Source organism: Podarcis erhardii (genome assembly GCF_964252035.2).
Source record: "Podarcis erhardii genome assembly, chromosome: 10".
Lineage (NCBI taxonomy): Eukaryota > Metazoa > Chordata > Lepidosauria > Squamata > Lacertidae > Podarcis > Podarcis erhardii.
Window position 1 is genome coordinate 33,976,911 of NC_138500.1, and position 22,166 is coordinate 33,999,076.

At 44.2% G+C, this 22,166-nt stretch overlaps 2 protein-coding genes across 3 annotated transcripts in view; one reads left to right on the plus strand and one right to left on the minus strand.

Moving 5' to 3' along the window:
• Positions 1–22,166, plus strand: part of GSG1 (germ cell associated 1) — a 110,780-nt gene that overhangs the window by 13,020 nt on the left and 75,594 nt on the right. The gene's annotated exons all lie outside the window — the stretch shown is intronic.
• Positions 14,839–22,166, minus strand: part of EMP1 (epithelial membrane protein 1) — a 31,186-nt gene continuing 23,858 nt past the window's right edge. The window contains exons 3-5 of the mRNA XM_081879319.1: positions 18,420–18,525; positions 18,159–18,299; positions 14,839–16,772 (exon numbers count right to left, since the gene is read on the minus strand). Coding sequence (XP_081735445.1) covers positions 16,612–16,772; positions 18,159–18,299; positions 18,420–18,525 — 408 coding nt within the window. The 3' untranslated portion in view covers positions 14,839–16,611. The remainder of the gene's footprint in view (positions 16,773–18,158; positions 18,300–18,419; positions 18,526–22,166) is intronic.

Below are 22,166 nucleotides of genomic sequence, written 5' to 3' on the forward strand. Positions count from 1 at the left end.
AAATGAAGACCATTCAAAGGTTTGTCACAGCCCTGAAAACAATACATCCTTAAAAGAGAACAGCAGTAGAGTGACATTGGTAGTTAAACATCACTAATAAAACGTCAAGAGGCAGCAGTACTGAAACTTGAGCAAGAACATCATAAAACATCAGGTTACTGGTGAAAACCTAGACTAAGAAAGGGTTTCCATCCATTGAAAGATGGAATGAGAGAGAGCCTAGCAAATTTCCATACCGGAAGTGGTCCCACAGTCATAACACCACCAAGGGCTGAAGTCCTCATCTCATCCTCATCCTTCTGATCTCACATGGATCAATATATATTATCAAAGTGATAGTTTAACTCCTGACCAAACAACCCCTGCTGAGGCATCTGCACGTGAAACTGAAGCCTCCTGCTCACGTGCAGATGCCATACAGCTATCATGCAGTCTTTCCTTTTAAACAATGAAACGGAAATGGAAAAATAAACAGAATTGTTGCTCAAGAGAGCTCTATCATGCAGCCTTTACATCCCTGAAAAGCAATAGGGTTGGGTACAGATGAAGCTAGTCACAAGTCCTATGAATTCTGATGAAACTGAAGTGTGACTCATTTGGATTCTGGATCCAGCCCACTGTCAGTATAACATTCCAGTTATGATCAGCAGAACGATAATTGGCACGGTGCTGATTTCTGCTCAAGACAAAGCAATGCTCAACTTCCTCAGAAAAAATAGTCTCTCTAGATGAAAGTCCTGAGTTCATACCAAGAGAGGAACAGGCACACAGACAGATGCCTGTCTTAAAAAACAAAAGACTAACCTAGACATGGGATGGGGAACTTGATGTTACTATTGTTATGCTGGCTGGGGATGATGGAAGTTGAAGTCCAACAACAACTGGAGGGGTCACAGTTCCCCACTCCTGACCAAAACTCTGCATTATATGGCACCCAAGCAACTCTGACATCATATAGGAACTGGAATTCTGCTGGAGGGTCTGCCTACCAAGAGTAAAGAGAGAATGCATCCCTGTTCTATCTTCCTGGGTTGGAATTATGCTAAGGGGGTATCTTCCCCCTTCAGCTCCTTCCTGATGTGCTGAAATGCCATGTTCTCAGATGCAGAGAGGTGTCCCCACGTCCACAGGGTCACACCAGACTGGGGGATCATCTTGCAGGGAGGTAACATACGGAGAGGAAGATGTTTCAGGCGCCTTTCAGATTTGCCTCTATTCTACTCCTAAAAACAGACCCCATGCCTCTCTCTACTTTCTGCATGCTTGGGGAAGATCTGGGTTTTAAACACTTAGATCTGCTGCTCTCGTAGCTAGATTGGCCTTGACGTGGGGGCAGGCAGGTGGGGGGGGGATCCTTGCTTTCTAACCAGTTTGACATTTAATCAAGAAAACGGAAATGCTTGAAAAAGGCATGGGCTATTTCTGTGCTGGGAGACCTGCAACCATCCAAGTATGAATCATTAGGGTGGGAAGAAGCTGTCACTTCAGTATCTTGCACAATAGAGAGAAGAAAGCGGATAAACATTTCCCCAGCCTTTGAGATTAATTTGGGACCAGCTTGTCCCATGTGCTTGCAGTTGCTGCTTCAATCTACTACAGCTAGCCCAAGGCTGTTGTTGAAAACACAGAGCCGGCTGCAACACTACTCCCCAATTGGCTTACAGTTTCTTGCCACCACCCCTCAATCTGCCTTCAAACTGGGGCAAGGGGAACACAAAATCTGCAAGGCAGGAAAGCGCTTAATAAATTCTCCCTGTCGCTGTGTGCCAGACACTAATCTGTTGTTCCCAAGCTCCCTCCCCCTTAAACTAAAGAGCGCCTGTCATTTTGGGACTAATTCTTGGGGTGGGAAAGGACACACCCAAAGCCCAAGGTCCAATTTATGAGTTTAAATGTGACTGCCTAAAAAGCCAATGCTAGCCTTCCCCAGCCTGGTGCACTGCAGGTGGACCAAAAGTCTCATAAGCTCCAGTCACCATGTCCAATGGTCAGAGGTGGCAGGCATTGTATTATTGAAGAGCTGGAGGGCATCAGGTTTGGAAAGACTGGCCAACATTATACCATCTCAGCGAGGGGCTCCGAACTTATGGGCAGGGCTTTATTTCTAGCCGGAACTCACAGGAACTCAGTTCCAGCACCTCTCTGCTTTTATAGCTTTTTGTCTTGAAGCCGGAGTTACACTAGAAAGCTGCACATAGAGGACAGCCTTCTGTAGAGCACCCTTCTGTAAACATCCGGTCTTATAGGGAAATGACCTTACACATGGTCATGATTTTGGCAACTATTATGTGGCTGTCAAAGGCCAGCCATTACAGACAGAGGGTGATATTCCATGCTTGTCCTACTCAAGGTGGGTCCATTGAAATTAGTGGATAGGATTACCGTAACTGTGGTTTAATGTGTCAATTCCAAGCAGCGTTTGGCTAAATGCAACCCAAACCTTCTTATCACGTGAATGCAATGTTAGTCAAAGCAAGCCTTTAGAGAAAAAAGTTCTGCCCCCACCCAGAGGAAACATGTTCTTCTGTCCTCAGGCTGTGGAATACAGTTGAGGAATCAGGTCTCACAGAAATGAAATATTTTCCCTCCTTTCTTGTAGGATTGCCATCCCCCCCTTTTTTTTAAAGGGAAGATGGCTCTATGCTTTTAAGAGGTACACAGCAAGCAGAAATTACACTGATGTTAAAAGTGATGTTGTTGTCCTGCCTGGGTCATTATCACCAGAGTAGACACATTTCCCATTTGATAATGGGCTAATCAGAGCATTAGATTTTAGAACTCTCAATATGATGTTTTCTGCAAACTTTCTCAGTGTGTATGGTAGGATGACTTTAGCCACTGGCATAGTTGCTCTCTCGTCGCTGATTCTCAGCAGCAAAGTTTGCTTTGGTTTAAAATGAACTTGATGCAGGTGACAGAGCACTGCGGGTCATTGTGGCAGCAGCAACAACAAAATCCTTATGTCTGCCACAATTCTAACAAGTGGTCAAGCCTGAACTTCCTTGTTTTAAAATTTCAAGAGGGGGGGGGGCATATATGATCATTCTTCTTTTTCTGACCTTCGGTTTCTACAGTGTCCAGAAAATTTTGCTTCCAGTGAAAATAGAGGAACAAAAGGTGATGGAAGATCTGCAGAAGTAACAATTGAGCATATAAATGGAAGGAGATGACAAAGGTGCCCCCCCCACTAGGAGGAAACTCCCCTCTCTCCAGGGAACTGTAATTTAAGTAATACAGAACAACATTTGTCTTTGAAGGGGTATCTCAAATGAAGTGTTTAATGCTGATATCTGCAGAGATGCAAGACCATCAGCATAAATTAATTATTAGGGAGCACACGGCAGCATTATTGAATGGGGTGGCGGGGGCGGGGAGGGGGAGGTGGAGATTCCAGTGCAAACTTAAAGAGTGGAAGAGCAAGATAAACACTAGGAAGCAGCAAATAAGCTCCTTATCAGACTCTGTGGTTTTGGATGGCGTATGGTCAGTCTCATTAGCATATCTTAATTAGGAATTAGCCTATCGTTTGTGGAACAAATCATGATTTAAGACACTTGGGGTTAGAAATAATTAATTTATGATTTAAAAGGCACATTTTGGTATGTGTTGAAAGTGCCGGGTATATAGAACACACAGCCATCCATTTAACTTTTCCTCCTTTCCTTATGGTCTCCCTTTACCTAAGACACATAAGAAAAGTCCACCAGATTTAAAATGCTAGTTTGACTTCCCACTAACACGCAAAACTGTTGCTCATGTCGTATAAACACAGCTGCACCTCTAAACAGTTTACTCAGCTGATCTCTTCTAAGCATTCTCTTATTATATTTTTTAAACCTGTTTGAATAGGCTTTAAAGTCTCACTTCAAAAGCAATAGCGTCCAGCCTAAGCATAATGGATGGGGAAAACAGACTTGCTGCCTGTTGGGAATAAACAATTCTGCAGACAATTTCTCTCCAGATGTAGTTGGACTACAACACCCATCATCCCTGAAGACATGCTGGCTGGGGTCATTGGAAGCTGGAGTCCTGCAATATCTGGGAGGCCCAAGCTTCCTTGTTTCTTCTCTAAACCTTGTGCAATAAATGAGCGACAGCTGAACGTTCATTGCACTATAAGCCAATTGTCTGAACCATACACTTTCTTCCACTAAGAAAGAAGTAACCATATGTTGCCTGCGAGTGCACATGAGCACACAAAAGTCTTTCCTGGCACCGACAGGCTCCCTCGCACCCACTCCCGCTGCTGGGAAAAAAGGCACCCTGTTGTAGCTAATGCAGTGGTGTCCAAACTTTTTTCAGATTTGATGAAGTGAATGTGTAGCAGGCCACAGGCCTGGGCAGGCTGGGTCTTCCTGTTGTATACCTGCTGGGATTGACAAGGCATCTGACCCTCACCTGAATCTCATAGCTCTTCTGACGAGTGTTTTGGTCTGCCCACCAGATACCAGGCACTCTACTATTCAAATTAGGCCCCAGTGTTTTTTTTACAATCCCCTTCTCAATTAACTAATCAATTTTAATCTAGAATTTAAATTTCCAAAACTTTCTTATTTGTTAATTTAAGTAAACTACTGCTCTCACTTTATTACAAACAGTATTTCTACCTGCAACACACTTGAGCAAACTTGCTCCTCTTCCTTTCAAAGATATTTTGTTGCCATTTGCAATTGCAGCTGCCTCTGATTAGTTATCATTTAACTCTTGGGGAAAATAATTAGCATCACACATCATGTGCATGGAAGTTGCCGAACCAATTAACTAACTAGAAGGATTACTGTTAATAGCACCAGTTTTCCTATAACTTGATATTGCTGGATAGTTTTGATGAACTGCAAAAGCAATTTTAGTTTACTTTCTGTTGCCACCCTGGAACTTTCTTTATTAGTGCCACTTTGTTTTGTACGATTCCTTGCAAATGAAGGAAAACAACTTTTCTGTTTGTATATGTTGATAATATAATTAGGGTTACTGAGGACAAACAAGATTGTACAAAAACAAGATTGGGTGCAGGCCTGGCCAGGACATAGGCGTCCTCACTGTGACAAAGGTGACCTGTGTGCTTGTTTGCTTGAATAACAGCTGTTGGGAACTTCAAGGCCCCTTCTCTCCCTTCTTATGGTCTTTGTACTGGACCTGGAGACTCCAACAGAGAGCATTTCATGTCAAGGAGGAGGGCAAGTGGGCACCCTATCAAATGACAGGGCAGGGGCTACACGGAGCAGGGCCTTTTCACTGGTGGTGCCCATTATATGCCTTGCTGTTCCCACCTGCTCTCTTCTGGCCTGTATTTTGGAGCTTTATAATTTAGGAAGACTTTGGAAGAACTGGTTGACAAGTCTTATCAGTTGCTGACGTATGAGCGGATTTTATTTGCTGCTATTCTGTGCTTCTGGTGCACCAGGGTTTACACCAGCTTAATAGAGTTGGCCAGGATGCCAGAAGGGATACAGTTTACGAGCTTTCTTCATTATCTGCACAGCAGGGGGTGTTCAGTCAACAGTGCAAAGGCTGAGCTGAAGCATTTCCTGCTGGTTACCTGCTTTCAGCAATAGGGGTCGCTGTTTGGTAGTAACCAGTTGGTTAGGTGGCAGATTCTAGAGCTCCCTATTGGTGGCTTTTAGGTAATTCACAAAATACAGAGTCCATTCATAAATCACAGTTTTCATTCGTAAAGCAGTAACATAAATCTCCATTGCTACATATTGGGTGTATATTTCAGCAGTTGAACGTACAAGTTTATGGCCATGCTGTAGTGTAGTGCTTATGCTACTGTGAATAAAAGGTGGCTGGGCTCATTGTCTTGGGGTTTTGATTTCCAATAAGTGCCCCCCTTTTTTTCCATAACAAGTCCTTGAGTCTGTACTCTGAATGGTGACACCAGGGACCTAGAAGGTGCAGGGCTTGTCAATCCAAGCCCTGCACAATCTCATCAGGGCTGACCTTAAGGCAGTTGGAGCAATTTTGCCAAATTGAGCCCCGTGTGCCGCTCCTGAGCCCCCCCCCCCGCACCAGGGCAATCTAGATGGATTTTATTTATATCTATAAGATTTTGCAGACTTTGACTGTGAACTGGGGCCCTACAAAAAACAACAAAAAAACAACAACCCAGGTTGCGCACCACTGCTTCAAATTGGGCCCCACTGGCTAGCCCTGAGTCTCATAGTTGCTGAGCCTGAGTTGCCTTGCCCTTGCATGAAGTCTTGGGTTTACAATTTTGGAAGAGGGGAGACTGCGACACTGGGGAGAGGGCAGGTTGGTGAGGCCCCCTAGGTTTAGAGGCCTGAGTTGCCCTGTCCTCGCATGAAGTCTTGGGTTTGCAATTTTGGGAGAGAGGAGACTGCCCACTGGGGAGCGGGCTGGCTGGGAAGGCCCCCTAGATTTAGAGTCCCTAGGCTTCAGCCTACTTAGCCTATACATAAATCCGGCACTGGGTTAAGGCGGCAGCCACCCCTCTGCCACCACCATCGCTGCAGCCTCAACATCCCAAACGTGTTTTGTAGTATTTATTTGTTTATTTATTTAGCCACATACACCCCGGCCAACCAGATTGGTTGACCCAAGGAGAGACTCCCTAATGGTGTGGGGTCTAGTCACGCTCCCCGCGCAGAGGGGAGAGCTCGTGATGAGCCTGCAAAAAGGAAATGGCTTTGGTGGGCAGGTGCTTGGGGACCGCAAGAGATTGGTTTTTCAAAATTGCCTGGGGGGCCATTTGAAACCAGCCCAGGGGGTGCAAGTGGCCCCCAGGCTGGACTTTGGACATAACTAAGCTAATGGAATAGGTTGCTGTGTGTGCTTGCTGTGAGGCTCCCCCAACAATTTATCCAGTTTGCAAAAAGGAAAGGAAAGAAAAAGCTAGGGATCTGAACTAAGAGATGGCCTTTAAACGAGTTCCTGGGGGCTGCTTTATACTGGACCCACTGGCCTGACATAAAACTGCCCTGTCTTTTTCTAAATGCACGGCAGCTTTTTGGTATTTTCAGTACTGGGGAGGGGGAGAAGAGGCTTGCCCTCCTTCTTGAACCACTTTGGCTGAAGTGGAGTACACTGGCATTTCAAATAGGCTGCCTGATACTCTCCCCCTCCCCGAGGTAGTCCCATTAACCTTGCACTTCTTATTTCTGCACAATGGCTGATAGAGGGAGAATCAGGTATAAAGGCTTGGAAATCTTTAATCTCTCCAAGCCTCAGTTCTTAATCTGTCAAACTGCAAGAACGATATCCCAGCTTCCCCAGTGATGAAGATAAATCCATTGATGTGAAGATGTGAGGATAAAGTCAGCCCACTGAGATGACTTTAGAGGCGGTAGATAACAGAGCAGAGAATTTCACTGAGGGAAATGAGAAGGGGGGAAGGCCACACACCCGTTTGGCTGGCAGTGACTCCTCTCAGTCGCCACAGGGACATCGAGGGGCTGAAGAAGCGGATGTAGCTGCCAGGAGGTCATGAATCGACACATTGTCGGGCTTTTTGAAATTCTGCTTGTAATTTTAATCCTGGCTGTCATTTGCAAGCTTTCAAGATGGAATTGCAAAAGTGCAATTTGCAGTTTCATTTTAAAAAAGCATTTCACTTTCCTAACCGGAGGAAAGGGGTTCTGGGTACTGTAAATGTATCAAAGGTTTCCATTGGCAACTGCAACAGACTAGCATGCTACCAATTCAGCAGCTCACATGACTTGCCTCTCTGTAAAATGCTCATTTAGACCCTTAAGGAACACTAAAAATAACAATTTTTCTTTGTTTTGATCACTGGCAAATGGGTCACGAAGAAGTAATGAATACTTCAAAATGATGCTGTTTCCCTTTGTGATTTCAATGTCGTTTTTGCCACGGGGCTCCCACCTCACAGCAAATATCCAACATAAAATACTGCAGAATAATTGCAGATTTTTCCTGGGCCATGTGAAGTGGAGGTGTGGTTTTTTTTTGGGGGGGGGGGATAAAGTATTCTTGAATCGTGGCTCCATCCTTTAAAAGGGCACATTCTGGGATTCTTTCATTTGCCAAATGTGGGTACTTCAATTGCAGCGCCTGACTCATCAATCCGGTGTTTGGTTGCACCATGTCCCCATAACTGCCATTGGCTTCAGTGATTGCTCATCATTTGGATGAAAACAGGAGGAATGTAATCCAGCCCACAGCTATTCACATTCCAACTCCCATTGGAATGAGTGGGATTTAAGTGCATGTAATTGTGGGCTGAATGGACCACAGCCAGAGTGGCTTATCGAGATAGTCTAATCATAGGTGTTGGCTTTTGTACAGTGAATATTTGAATCTTTTTTGGAGGGGCAGAGGGACGTGAAGGGATGAAAGAGATGGCAGTAGGGGGCAGCAGTGGGATGCATGTGTGTATAAAACAATGTAACAGGTTAGATGCTAGGTGTGCCATTATATTTCTTTCGCCAGAAGACAGAGTGGCATTTGAACAATGAATGTTTCACAATACTCACCCTCTTTCTTCCTAGGCTTAAGTGTGGGGCAGGAGGGAGGGCCGGCAGCTGCTGCTGCTTGTTCTATGTCTCCCCTTTTTTCATCCTGGTATTAGAGAAGAGGCAGGATGAAAGAAAGAAAGAAAGAAAGAAAGAGAAAGAGAAAGAGAAAGAGAAAGAGAAAGAGAAAGAGAAGAGAAGAGAAGAGAAGAGAAGAGAAGAGAAGAAAAGAAAAGAAAAGAAAAGAAAAGAAAAGAAAAGAGAGAGAAGGGGGCATTTTCTCTGTGGATGATAAAGGAGATGGAGGAAAGAGAGTGGGTTTGTGTATGTTTGTATTAAATGTCTATTCCATCTTGCCTCCAAGGAGCTCAAGATAGTGTACATGCTGCTCTTCCCGCCTTTTATCGTCATAGCAACCCCTGTGAGATACGTTAGGCTGAAAGAAAGTGACTGGCCCCAAAATACCCAGTGACCTTCATGATGGGCACAATACTAGAATGGCTCTTTCAGCTATTCTTAGACATTTCCTGTAATATTCTCTCCGGAAGCCAGGTCAATAGTTGACCTTGGGTGTCTTGCCAATGGAAGCCTTAGCCATACCCCTCAACTGTGCCAGGAAAACAGGGGCTTCTTCTTCTTCTTCTTTTTCTATTTTATTTTGCACAAGAGCATGGCAGCCATTTTGGACCCTGGAAAACGGCACCCCAGCTTTTCACCTCAACCTGTTTGAGGCTATGCTTGTCCAGCCATTCTCTGTATTTTGGAACTGGGGCCTACTACTACTACTAATACTGCTAAATTTTTGATGTAATCACTTGACCTTTACTGTCTTTTTCAGTTACAAAACCAGCCTTAAAGTGTTCAAAATATAAGGAATCATTATTCCTAGCCATGTATGAAGAGCTCTGAGTTATTTGGGTTGATCAACCACAGTTACCTCATGAAAAGCATGAGCCCCAACACTAAAACTAAAGCAGCTCTTGACTTCACAGCCTCTTGTCGATTGTATTCCTGCTGGTTAGATATAAGAGAGTAGTATCAGTTGGATGTTCTTCCTTCTTTCCCATGTGGTTCTGTTCACTCTGATGTGCTTGCCTTCCATCTGAAGATGTAGCGCTGCAGCATTTGCATGGAAGAACCGGGAGGATGTTCTGAAGACTTCTAGTATGCTTTGAGTGCTTTTGCTGGAAATTTGGAGGACACCCTCCAATTCTGCCTCCCACAAAGCAGTCTCTGGTGCATCAGCCACACAGGTTCCTTAATTTTCAAGGTCACTAGCAAAGCATGTGCAGCTTTGGACATGACTGCAGAAGGGAGAACAGGTTGCCAGTTTCTACAGTAATTGGCAGTCAAGGCAGAGCTCCTTGGCTTCTACCTGCCAAATCCAAACCAGAACGTTACTGATCAGTGGTAAAAACGATTGCTAGTCTTCCCCTGACCTCTAGTGGCATTGTGTGAAAACAACAGAGCACAGATCCTGCCCTGATGCACTTGAAGGAGGAACACTGATTTGGAAATTGTAGGTCAGAAATTATTAAATCTTCAGGATCCCTGCTTCACTATGCAATTCCTGTAGTGGCTGGACCATAATATACAAAAATAATTCAATGCAGGTATATATATCCTTTCCAGATCTATGTCTCATTTTTAACCCAAACATGCATTTGGGGTCCTGTTTCTTAATCTTTTAGCATATATTTGTATGGTGCTCCTTTACAATCCACCTTGGATCAGGGCTTGGATCCTCTGGTGCAGAGCTTTCCAGACTTTGCATGTTGGTGACACACTTCTTAGACGTGCACCATTTCGCAACACAGTAATTCAGTTTTACTAGCAAACCACAGGTTAAACTAACCCTTTCCAGCCCTGGAAGGAGCACGGGGAGCATTCATGTGACACACCTACACACTACAGCTGACACACTAACGTGTCACGACACACAGTTTGGAAAGCTCTGCTCTAGCGGGTCCAGACCTACCAGCTGAAGACCAGTGTTTTAAAGTAAGGTGCCACTGCATTTTAGAAATGAAGCATGCTTGTTTTGAAATCAGTCCCACTGCAATAAACATGCTTAGAACTGGATTGTAACAGCCTGTCTAGATTACCAGCAGCTTCATGTAATGGATTGTACTAACTGAGACTGCAGCTATGGAATCCGCTATCTGAATGCTTTCCCACATTAAGAAACACAAAACCACTCTGAAGATACAAAGCTAGCATGTGAGGGAGAAGACTGTAGCACTGCATCCCATCTGATGTAGTAGTTTTGAAGGTGCATGGAGGGGCCTTTCCTGGAGGAAGCATCCAGACATTTGATATCCCCATCTTCAGTCTGAACTACATACATTGCATGCAGCTGGTGACCATGTTGCTTGGCAAGAACTTAGGCAACAAACAGACTGAGAATGTGATTAGTACATATAAGCATGGGGTACACTGGAAGATCATTTCCCTTAGGAAGGTGAGTTCTTTTCTTATGGTTTTTTTTTTTAATGATTATGCTGATTATACAACTAATGCAGCAAGCTTCAAAATTAGATACTAACATTAAAATGAAGCAGAAGAGAATTTACATCCATATGCACATGCATAGGTATCTAAAACAACAAAAACAAGGAACTTTAATAAATAAATAGGAACAAAAATTAAAGGGAGTCTTTATACATTCCTCGTTCATAAATAATTGTTATATATTCCGATGCTGTTATTTACGAGATTTCTACCAGTATATGTGGTTGGATATCTTCTTGTGTATTATTACACCAATACATCACAAACATACTCCATTTTTTAGTAGATAGATATTAGCTTGTCAACTCTTGCTTACCCTGATTATATTTGTTAGTTTATCCATATTTACTAAATCCCATACACTCATAACCCTCTCGTCCAATGTAGGGGCTTGGTATTGTTTTCCAGGAGGAGCAAATTGTCCTATGTGCAGCTATTAATACTTAGGCTATTTCCATGACTTCTTATAGGATGAAGTCCTTTACGTAGCCAAACAAAATGACTAGTGAGTTTGCTGACAGGTTGTAGCCCATGATAATTTTAAGAAGATTAGAATCACCGCCTGGCAAGAGGAAATGTGTCTCCAACACAAGTACTCTGTGTGCATTTTCCCAAGCTGGAATACCTGCCTGGGAACTATACTTTACTACTCCAAGAGCTACAGATCATCCTTACGGTCCTCAGGATTCTTTGGGGGATGCCACGTGATTTAATTGTGCTTTAAATGTATGGTGTGTATGCAGATTTAAACTTTCATTCTGAGGGCAGCTCCCATAAGGTTTCTTCTGATCTCAACAGCTCTCTCTCTCTAAACATCATGAATGCAGGATAGCAGACAAGGCTCCGATCAGAGGGAAAGGTAGGGTTTAGTGTGGTGCACTTAGGTAATTTTAGGACTTAATGGCCTTACACCTCAGTCCACCCCTCTTTAGATGGCACTTACTTCAACATGTGGTAAGTCAGCCTTGCTGCATTTGGAGCCCTCCTGCTCATTAGGGCCCAGAGTAGGGCGATGAATCTGTGCTCCAAAGTCCTGTCCAGAGACCACTACTAGTAAGGTGGCTCCCAATGAAATTCAGAAGCCTCACTACTGACAGCTTTAGCCAGATGTTGCCCACATGACCTTAAATAAAACTCTCAATGCTACTCCTCACTACCCCAAGCCACAAGTTAGTTAACCACTGAGAGTGGCTGGTTCTTACTAAACATACTGTGAGGACTTTACACAGAATTTGAGGCACTATTCTTTAGCTGGGCTTGTCCCATGTTTTCAATATTTCCTATTACCACCCTGAGCTTGTCTTCTTAACTAATTCTGTTCCAAAAACTGTCCCAGTCTTCTAATGCTAATTGTGTTTATATCTTTGATGAGGCATGCCTGTCTCCTTCTCTGTTTCCTTCTATCCTGCTGATGAAGCCACAGATCATGAATCTCCACTAAAATACATTCCTATATACCTGAAGGAGCATCTCCGCCCCCATCGTTCAACCCCGACACAGAGGTCTAGTTACAGAGAACCAGGCAGAGGGCCTTCTTGGTAGTGGCGCCCACCCTCTGGAATGCCTTCCCATCAGATGTCAAGGAAATAAACAACTATCTGACATTTAGAAGACATCTGAAGGAAGCCCTGTTTAGGGAAGTTTTTAATGACTGATGTTTTAATATATTTTCAATCTTTTGCTGGAAGCCACCCAGAGTGGCTGGAGAGACCCAGCCAGATGGGTGGGGTAGAAATAAATTATTATTACTATTACTACTGTACCTTTGTGGATGAGAACAGATTGCCTTGCCCAGAACTGGATCTGCCAAATTTGATAGTCTGCACCAATCGCATAGGAGAGATCTATACAATGGTATGCACTTAAACCAGTTCAGAATGTGTTGTTGCTTTCATTCTCCAAGAAACCAAGAAATTTCACCACATGCTTCAACACGCAGCACTCAGGGGGTGCAGAATGTAGTGTTTTTGCCAAGGTAGTTGGCAAAGAGATGGAGATGGGGTTGAGGACAATGGAAAGAGCTTGAGGGTTGGAGCTATGAGCACTTGGGGCCAAGAATTAACCACCCCTTATAATTATGAATATGAGATTTTGCAATTTAACCTTTTTTTTGCATGTGGGTGGAGCAGGGGAGATCCATGCAGTGGTATTGAGTGGGTTGTATTGAAAGGTGCCCATATGGAAGCAGAAGATGTCTCCTGCTGTTTCACACCTAACCTGGAATGCTGCCTGAGTTCCCTTCAGAAAGCTTGGAAGCAAATTCAAAGCCATTCTTCCATTTGTGCAAACTCCTGTGCCTTGGAAACATGAGAACCTGCTGATTATAGAACTGTGTGAATTCATCGGCTAATTCTTGCACAAGCCTTTACAAAACAATGCTAGAGGCTATTTTTGCTTATAACACTAAGTGTTACCTTCATAATTATAGCCAACGTGATTTCTCCCTGTTGCCCAAAACAATAAATCCCATAACTTGGGTGTGGTTCACAAGCAGCAGTTTTCCATATTTGACTTTTATTCTCCTCTTAATAATCCAAAAATGAAATTCATTTGAATTATTTAAGGGCACACTGGTTCTTTTGGGCCTTACAGGCAGCGTGGGATGCGGGTGGCACTGTGGTCTAAACCACTGAGCCTCTTGGGCTTTGCCAATCAGAAGGCTGGCGGTTCAAATCCCCATGATGGGATGAGCTCCCGTTGTTCTGCCAACCTAGCAGTTCAAAAGCACACCAGTGCAAATAGATAAATAGGTACTGCTGCGGCAGGAAGGTAAACAGCATTTCCGTGCACTCTGGCTTCTGTCACAGTGTTCTGTTGTGCCAGAAGCAGTTTATTTATGCTGGCCACATGACCCAGAAAGCTGTCTGTGGACAAATGCCAGCTCCCTCGGCCTGAAAGAGAGATGAGCACCGCAACCCCAAAGTCGCCTTTGACTGGACTTAACCGTCCAGGGGTCCTTTACCTTTTTTACCTTACAGGCAGCAACAAACCTCCTGGAGTTTTGAATAGAAAACCAAGGAATGGTTAACACCTCCTTATCTTAACTGCTACATCAACATAATTGTAGGCATTGTGTTACAAAATAAGAGTGAAACCTCTTATTTAACAACACAATACTTTGAAGCCATTAAGCTTGGGACTCATGAAATCTGGGCCCTCAAAAAACATGAGTGGGCAGACTAAAAGTGAGGCATTACAGACCACAAATATCTTGAGGAGATTTTGGTCCACCAGTATCACGAGGTAGGCTTTGAAATGATTAGCTTTGAAAAACACAGTACATTGGCTTTGCTTTGGTTTGTAGCTTTTGGCATACTCTCACAATGTATTTTAAACTTCCCCTCACAGCCACAAGGACTAGAGGCCTGAAATTCTCCATGCTGCACAAAAGATCTGTGGTTTCTCCCCCACTACCAGCACCATTGACCTGTGGTGTACAGTGTAGTTGCCTTGGTTTAAGTGATACAGTGATGCCTTGGTTTAAGAACAGTCCTGTTTAAGAACGATTTAGTTTATGAACTTCACAAAACAGGAAGTAGTGTCCCGGTTTGAGAACTTTACCTAGGTCTAATAATGGAATTTGAACGGTGGAAGGGCAACAGCGGCAGGAGGCCTCATTAGGGAAAGTACGCCTCGGTTTAAGAATGGTTTCGGTTTAAGAACGGACTTCTGGAACAGATTAAGTTCGTCAGCCGGGGTACCACTGTACTCTACATGTGGTTTAGCCTTTATATTCTGCTAGCTCCTGACATCAGTCCTCTGAATTACCCAGCCATGTGGTCGTGCCACCGCAGATAGTCAGCCAGCCCATATTTGAAATCAAACTTGATGCAGCCAGGGGAAAACAACAACATTCATATATGGGAGAAAGAAATCAATTCCAGCAAGACTCTTTGTTTCTGATAACGGGAACTGGATTATTGTCATTTTTGTCTTTAATATATCCCTACAGTTAGGAATGGTTGTATCAAAATATTTACAAAGACCACACACGAAACAAACATCAAGAAACAGCAAGTACAATAGAAGGATGTAGCCACCAAATTACAAAAGTTGTACATGGGGGGAGAATGTAACAAAAGAAAGAAGAAAAATACTGTTGATACTAAACTTGCAGCCTTGAATTTGTCTCTCCCCATTTCACGTGACTGGAGTGGAGCAAGGCAGTGAGAGTGACAGCCTCTTAACGTTCATAGTTTCCACACATTATCCTAAGTGATCTAAATGGCAAGACCAAAAGGGTTGAAAACCCTGATGCAGACAGTCACAATGACATAATAATTCTTTCCATTTCCTGCTTGGCCTTCGGTTTGCAACATTTAATTAGCTGAACTACTTCTCATGCCCTGGGAGATGTTATATGAGATGATGGCATGGGGGCGGGGAGTGAGGAAGTAAAACCAACACAACAGAGTGAAGGCCCTTCTCCAATTCCATTCAGCTAGGCAGAATCCTGTGTCTGGAGCACTGCTCTAAGTCATATGCAACATTTCTTGCGGGATGCAAGGTCTGCTGCAGCAAACAAATAAACGGGTGATAGTTAGTTTAAGGCTTTTCTAAGGTATACATTATAGTGCCAAGGCAAGTCTGATATTATAAAACCCTATTCTAAAAAACAACCCCCAACCCTATTCTATGTGACAACCAAGAGAAAGTTGCCTATTGCCTATAGATGAAAAGAAATAAAATCCAATTTGGTGCTTGGTCCCATGAGCCTAAGTTGAATGCCTCAAAAGATCTGACTGCAAGCAGACCTTTCAAACTTACTGCTTGTCGAATACACACATCACAGACCTAACCATTTGGTGGCAACATGGGGGCTCCATCTGATCTTCCTAGTGCAGCTGTGTTAAATAGGTACACAGTGGGCTCTAATGGAAAGTCACACTCTAACAACATTCATCAGAGCCCTAATAACTCTATTCCACATAATTAAGGTCCTTGCGTGCCTTCCTCTCCCCTGTCCCACCTTCTGCCACCCACATTCACCCCTCTTTTCATTCCCTGCTGGTTGTTTCCCCTCTGATCTCCTCAGCAGCAGCAAGTCTGTTCCTGGGGAAATGAGATGGTGATGGAAGTGTCTTTAAAAAAAAAAAAAAAAGCGGCTTGCAGTGGTTTTAATGCTGGAATTTGGCTTTATGTCAGTCAAGGCATGCCTACGTTGTGTGTTGTTTGCATGTCAAGAAAAGGGAGGCAGGGTTCTGCCCCAGCGTTCCTGACATGCTCAGCCCTTGTCCCAGCACTACACCTTCTAGACTGAGTGGGAATGTTCTCCCCAATGGAAATCACTGGGAAGCATATCATAGCTGCTAAAATTTAAGGAAGAAAGCTGCACCTTATAACTTTTCCAGATTTTCTGAAGTGAGGCAGAACGTCAAGGTCCTTTAAGATGGGATGCACATGTTAGTTTCTGAGAAAAGAGATAAGATCTGGCTATTTGGTTCTTCAAGCACATTCCTGGTGTCAGGATCCATGACAGTGGAAAGTCTACTGCTCAATCTCTCTCCCTCTCTCCCTGATTTATTTCTGTGATTGGGCAGGTTAGGTGAGCAGTGTATGGATTCATGTCTTTGGGCAAACAGTTCTCATAGCAAAGCAACTTCGCATCCCTCCCACAAGCCCCCCATATTTCCAATCCGCCCTCCCAGTTTCTCCCCTGCTCCCCTCATTTCTTTCTGAGCACAAGATACAGAATCCCAACGATGAAACTGAAACAGAAGCAGATCCAGGCAAGTATGAAGGAGTAGCCGTGGTGGTCTAGACTGCTTTTGAAGTATTGTGGAAATCGGGCCGTGTAGATGGAGACGGAGATCAGAATGAACAGCCCTGAGGAGGGAAAGAAAGAATAAACCTTTGGTCCATCCAAATGATCACAAGTGCCTCTTTTTCAACATGAATTCTGCTTCTAGCCCAAAGATCATCATGAATAGCACCCGCTGCTCCATGATTATCTCAGTTATTTACTTGGAGAGGCATGTACAGGAGGCACTTATGTACCAGGCACACAGCCAGTAAGGGAGTCCAGGTTCTGAGTTTTCATTTAATACAAAAAGTAAGTCTCTAGCCTTCCTAGAAAGAAAGTTAGGAGGCAAAATGGGCATGTACCCTTCTAACTGATTTCTGTGAAATGAGCCAGAATGAGTGCTCCTGCCTTGCAATACTTTTAGCTAAGTAGTGAAGTAGGTGCTGTGATTTATGTGTCAGTTGTTTAGTCAGCAGGAGATAGGAATACCTGAGGTTTTCCTTTCCCCTTTTATTTCACTTTTCCTACTACTGAATAATTTTCTAGTTCTTAGAATCTTTGTAGTTTGCCAGTGGCGTAGCGTGGGGGGTGCAGGGGGGGCGGCCGCACCAGGCGCAACATGGGGGGCGCTCGCACTCGCAGCTCTCTGCCCCTACCTGGCTCACTCTCTCTCTCTCACTGCTGTGCAAATCCGAGCCGAGCTGCCGGGTTGCCGCCCACTGTGGAGGGGGGGTGTCAGGCGTGCGGGTTAGGGGGCGCAAATTACTTGCCTTGCCCCGGGTGCTGACAACCCACGCTACGCCACTGTAGTTTGCACTTCCTTTCCCCCCAGCAAGACAGGATGCACTGTTGTGGATTAATCTAAGATCAGGTACTGTAATCCCTAGAAGTTCTTTCCTGGAAATACCAGCACACAGTAAGTGTGGGTGGATATTAAGTTGTTCCCTGTGGCATGGCAAATGCAAAAGGTGAAAACTTTGCAAAGAGGCCTGGACGTGTCTCCTGCTATGCAGTAGCTAAAGACAAGGCACTTGTTAAGAATATACTGTATAGTTAACTGACAGAACAATGGTATTCCTTTCGACTCAGGAGTAAGTCTCTTTGTGTTTTAATTGTGCTTATTCCCAAGTAGATGAGTACAAGATTGTAGTCAAGTTTTGGGTTTAGGGTTGGCACTGGGGGAAAGAAGGGTTTTTATGCAGGCAGAAATTCCATAGGTTAAGCTTTTTCTAGTTTGAAATACAGGGGAAACTTCACCGGTTCAAATTTTGTTACATGTGTGGCCAGCAATTTAATTTTGGACCCTGTACCCACAGGCAAAAGAGGACATAGATCAGGTCAAAATTCCCGAAGAACAAATTCCTCAAGCTTCCCTAATTGTAACCAACCTGAGCCCATGGGAAATAATTCACAATTCCTGTGAGAGGATAGCAAAACAAAGCAGCACCTTCTGCGTGTGCCTCACTTACAGCAAACCAGCATGATGGCTCCCGTCATGTAGAAGCGCTTTCCTTTCTCCATCGTGAAGAGCTGCACCACAAACATGACCAGGGAGACAAAGGAAAAGATGATGGCGAGGATCATGAAGGCTTGCACTGCCTTGAGTGCATCTAGTGACACACGGAAGAGAGAGAAAAAGGTGTGAGCCTGAAGTCACAATCCTTGTCAAAATACATGACTGTTGTTTTAAACAGTGCACATTACTCAGATGAAAGTAAATGGACCCTTACTGAGGTCGTCTTCTTCAAAACGAAGATCCCCGCAAACTCCGTTTATACACTGCAGCCACAGGCCTGAGGAGTTTGTTTTGCCCATACTCTCACCTGCCATCCAGACCTAAAAGCAAAACAGAAAAGATGTGAATGTTTTTTATTGCCTCCCTTCAAGAAAAGCAGTTTGCCAGGTTAAATCTAGAAAGGAAAACATCGGTGAGTTCAACAATGCCTTTCTAGAAGTGTCACCATTCACAAGGTATTGTGATTTATATTATTATTATATCCAAAAATGGTTGCCTCTTTTTTTGTTTTTTGCAACAAAAAGATTTCTCAGTTATACTGCCAGAAATCTGACATCAGTGTACAACATGGGAAATGTGCATACATGTATGAACTTTTGCTCATTCAAACTACAAACTTGGAGGTGTTTGTGACAGGGGTGGGGGAATCGTTCACTCAGATTCAGAGGTGTACCTAGGCTCCCTTGCATACTTGGCAAGGAGTGGCATCAGCACCTCTGAAGCCAGGAGAGATCATGGACCAGAAATGGAAAAGTTTGCTTTTTTCACCTTTCACACTCCACTAGTGACTTCATCCGCAGCCATTGAGGTCAGGTGTGCTCTACTCCACCTCCCCTCCTCCTCTTCCTCCTCCTCAATTGGTCCATCTATCTGCCTGTCTGCCTCCCTCACACCGCTCACTGATTTCCCTTCTGCCCCCTCCCTCCCCTTTTCCTCCTCCTGTAACTCTTGCCTGCTCTCTTCATATTTCTTCCCTCCAAGCTCCACTGGGCACTCCACTTGCAATTCTAATAGCACCACTGGTCAACTGGGGAGGAGACCCCATGCGGCTACTGCAATGACCCATGCCAATGACCCAATTCCTCTGCCAAGATGCCCAGAGGAGCCTGCATACCTCACCCAGAGAAGCATGCCAGGGAGTGTGGGGATGGGTGGGTGGGCTTCTAGCCACTCTGAGCCAGAGTGGAGAGGTGCAATTTTTGCACTCCTCCTTGCACCTGTGGCCTTGGCGGGCACCAACCTACCCAACCCCTAGGTACATTCTGCTCAAATACTGATGTGAGCAGAATATCACAAAAGTAGAGTCAATAATATGAGCAGAATCAAAATTTTGAATATAGTAGCAAACACACAGGAAAATAATAATAAAAAGCAGAGTTCCGTGGGTCAGAAATGATGGAGATGTAGCCAAATACTTTGCTAGGAGGAAAAGTAAGATGTGGCTTTCAGCTGATTGGTGTGAGATTCAAAAAGGCTTGGGAAATATTGTTGGACTCCAACTCCCATCATCCGTCCCAGCCAAAATAGCCAATCATCAGGAAAGATGGGAGATGAAATACAGCAACATCTGTAGATGACCACAGACTATGCCCCCCCCCCTCTAGGAATGATTACTCAGAAGCTCTGAGAAGATCATTTGGCACATCTCATGAACAGTCCTCCAAATGAATCATCTGTATGATGCCGGCTTGGACAGAAGTTTTTATTATTTGTGATGGATTGTTATTGTTCTGCGATGAATTTTTTATTGAAAGCCCCTTGGGATAATTTAATAGAAAAGCAGTATATAAATATTTTAAATAAATGCATAAATAATAAAGAAGTATCTGGAAATTATGCCACAGCATGAGGGTTATGATCTGAATTCATGAGACGCGCCATTCCGTAATCTGTTGGCGGATGCGTGTGATTTTGAAAAGGTGACGGGTGGGTGACCTTTTTCAGAGGCTGTTGCTTAAGTGCTCCTTATGACTTGCTTTTGTCCGTGGTGGCTGTTGGGGAACTCTTGCAACTAGCAAGCTGAAAATCGATCCTTTTGTTCTATTTATCTTTGAATGGCAGTCTTCAGCTTTTTCAGACCCAGATCTACTTGGAAGCCAAACATACATTTGGGCACTGGAGGAGGAAGGGGGTTGCGGTGGGTGCAGTCTGCCGTGGGTGTCATCCCTGAGGGGGGGGTGACATTGCCGCCCCCCCCCCCCCAGGATGCTCGCCCTGCCCTCACAGGCAGCTAGCCCCATGTATGCTGCTCCAGGTGCTAGAGCAGCTATCTCCGCCTCTGCATTTAGGGACCTATTTCTTCATTTATTTATTTTACCATATATTTATATGGTGGTGATAATAGTGGTGCTGTGATTCACTAATGTCTCATATCATTTCTGGAGGTGGACATCTAACTCTTGGAATCACTCTAGATGTGCTGCATGGTTCAATGGATGTGGGCTCCCATTGGATCACACTTCTGACAAGGCCCTTAAACAGTCCTCGTAGCTGGTTACCTATGATGTATATAAGGGTATCCCGACATTCTTCCCAAGTTCAGTGCCTTGCTGAAAGGGCAAGAAGCTGCTTCTGAAAAGGTAATCATTTTCTGGGAGTGACTATAATCTTCCCAAGCCTCTCTCTGGGCAGTACACAGACCACAGACGTCTGTTCCCTCGGATCTCCGCTGAGACAGGAATTGTGCCAAACTCTGGAACAACAGAGTGCTGAGAAAACTCACTGCGGTTTTCTGATCTCTTTGGCTTCAGGAGGCCTTTCCTGTTGTTGTTCAATGTTTCCCAATGGCTTGTTTTTTCAAAATAAATAAATGGCCGCCCGTTCTCAGACAGGACTATCCAGCAGGGGTCATCATAAACTAAAGCAAAGGAGCAGCTCTAGGTTAGCCTGAGCAGCCAAGAGCAGAATGCAGAAGGGCCTTTGCATTCTCATGACAAGTCAGTGGCACCAGCTACTCCAAGTTAACTCTGAAATCAGCCCCAGCAAATCCAGTGGGGTTTACTTTGTAGTTAGCAGGCTTACTAATTCAGGACTGGGTGTAAGTCATTTAAACCACCAGTCTTCTCTAGTCCGTGTTCAACTGAGTCACCCTGGAGACATGGAGGGGCCTCATATAAATTTCTGTTTTTTCTGATCTCAGATAAGCTTTTCAAATCCATCAAAATTCCTAAAATGACACATACTTCCTGCATGCCCAAGGATTGCTTAGCCATGCCGTTCAACCATTGCAAAGGAAATTAGAGGGCAGGATTTATACTCCTTGATTGCTTATTTTGCAAAGAATGTGCTTATCATTCTATTTGCTACTGACATTTGTCTAATTAAGATCATGAGTTGCCTCGTAGTCCACAAGCTGCTTTGGGTCATTTTCAAATAGGTATCTAAAGTGTGTGACCTAGACCGACCACAGTGGAGATTACTATACTCTGGAGCTAATTTTCCAACAATACACTATCAACCGTATCGTAACTTGATTGAAGTAATCACAATTGTCTGCAATGGCAATAGAAATGATACTGGGAATTTTGCCCCCAGGAAAACCTGTTTGATGATGCACATCTGCTATTTATTGACCAATGGTGCGAGGTGGACATCACACTGTATATAGGGCTTAGTTTGTCCATTCATTTTATGGGCTCACTTCTTTTGATCTGTGCAGCAAGATGAAGTGTTTTGGTACTAAAACTGGTCCAAAAACGTAGGTCTTGGTCTTTCACTGTAAGGGCCTGCTCACATACCCAGCAGGGATGGTGGCAGCAGTGGACCCTCCAAGTTTCGCTATTTTCCAGGGACATCCCTGATTTAGAGAAGCTGTCCCAGTTTCTGATTTCATCCTAGAACGTCCTGCTTTTCCTTAGGATGTCCCTATTTTCATTGGAGAAACGTTGGAGGGTATGGAGTTATCCGAACCCTGAGCCATCTGAGGGAAATCCTGTATAGGGAAGGTTTTTTTAACATTTAA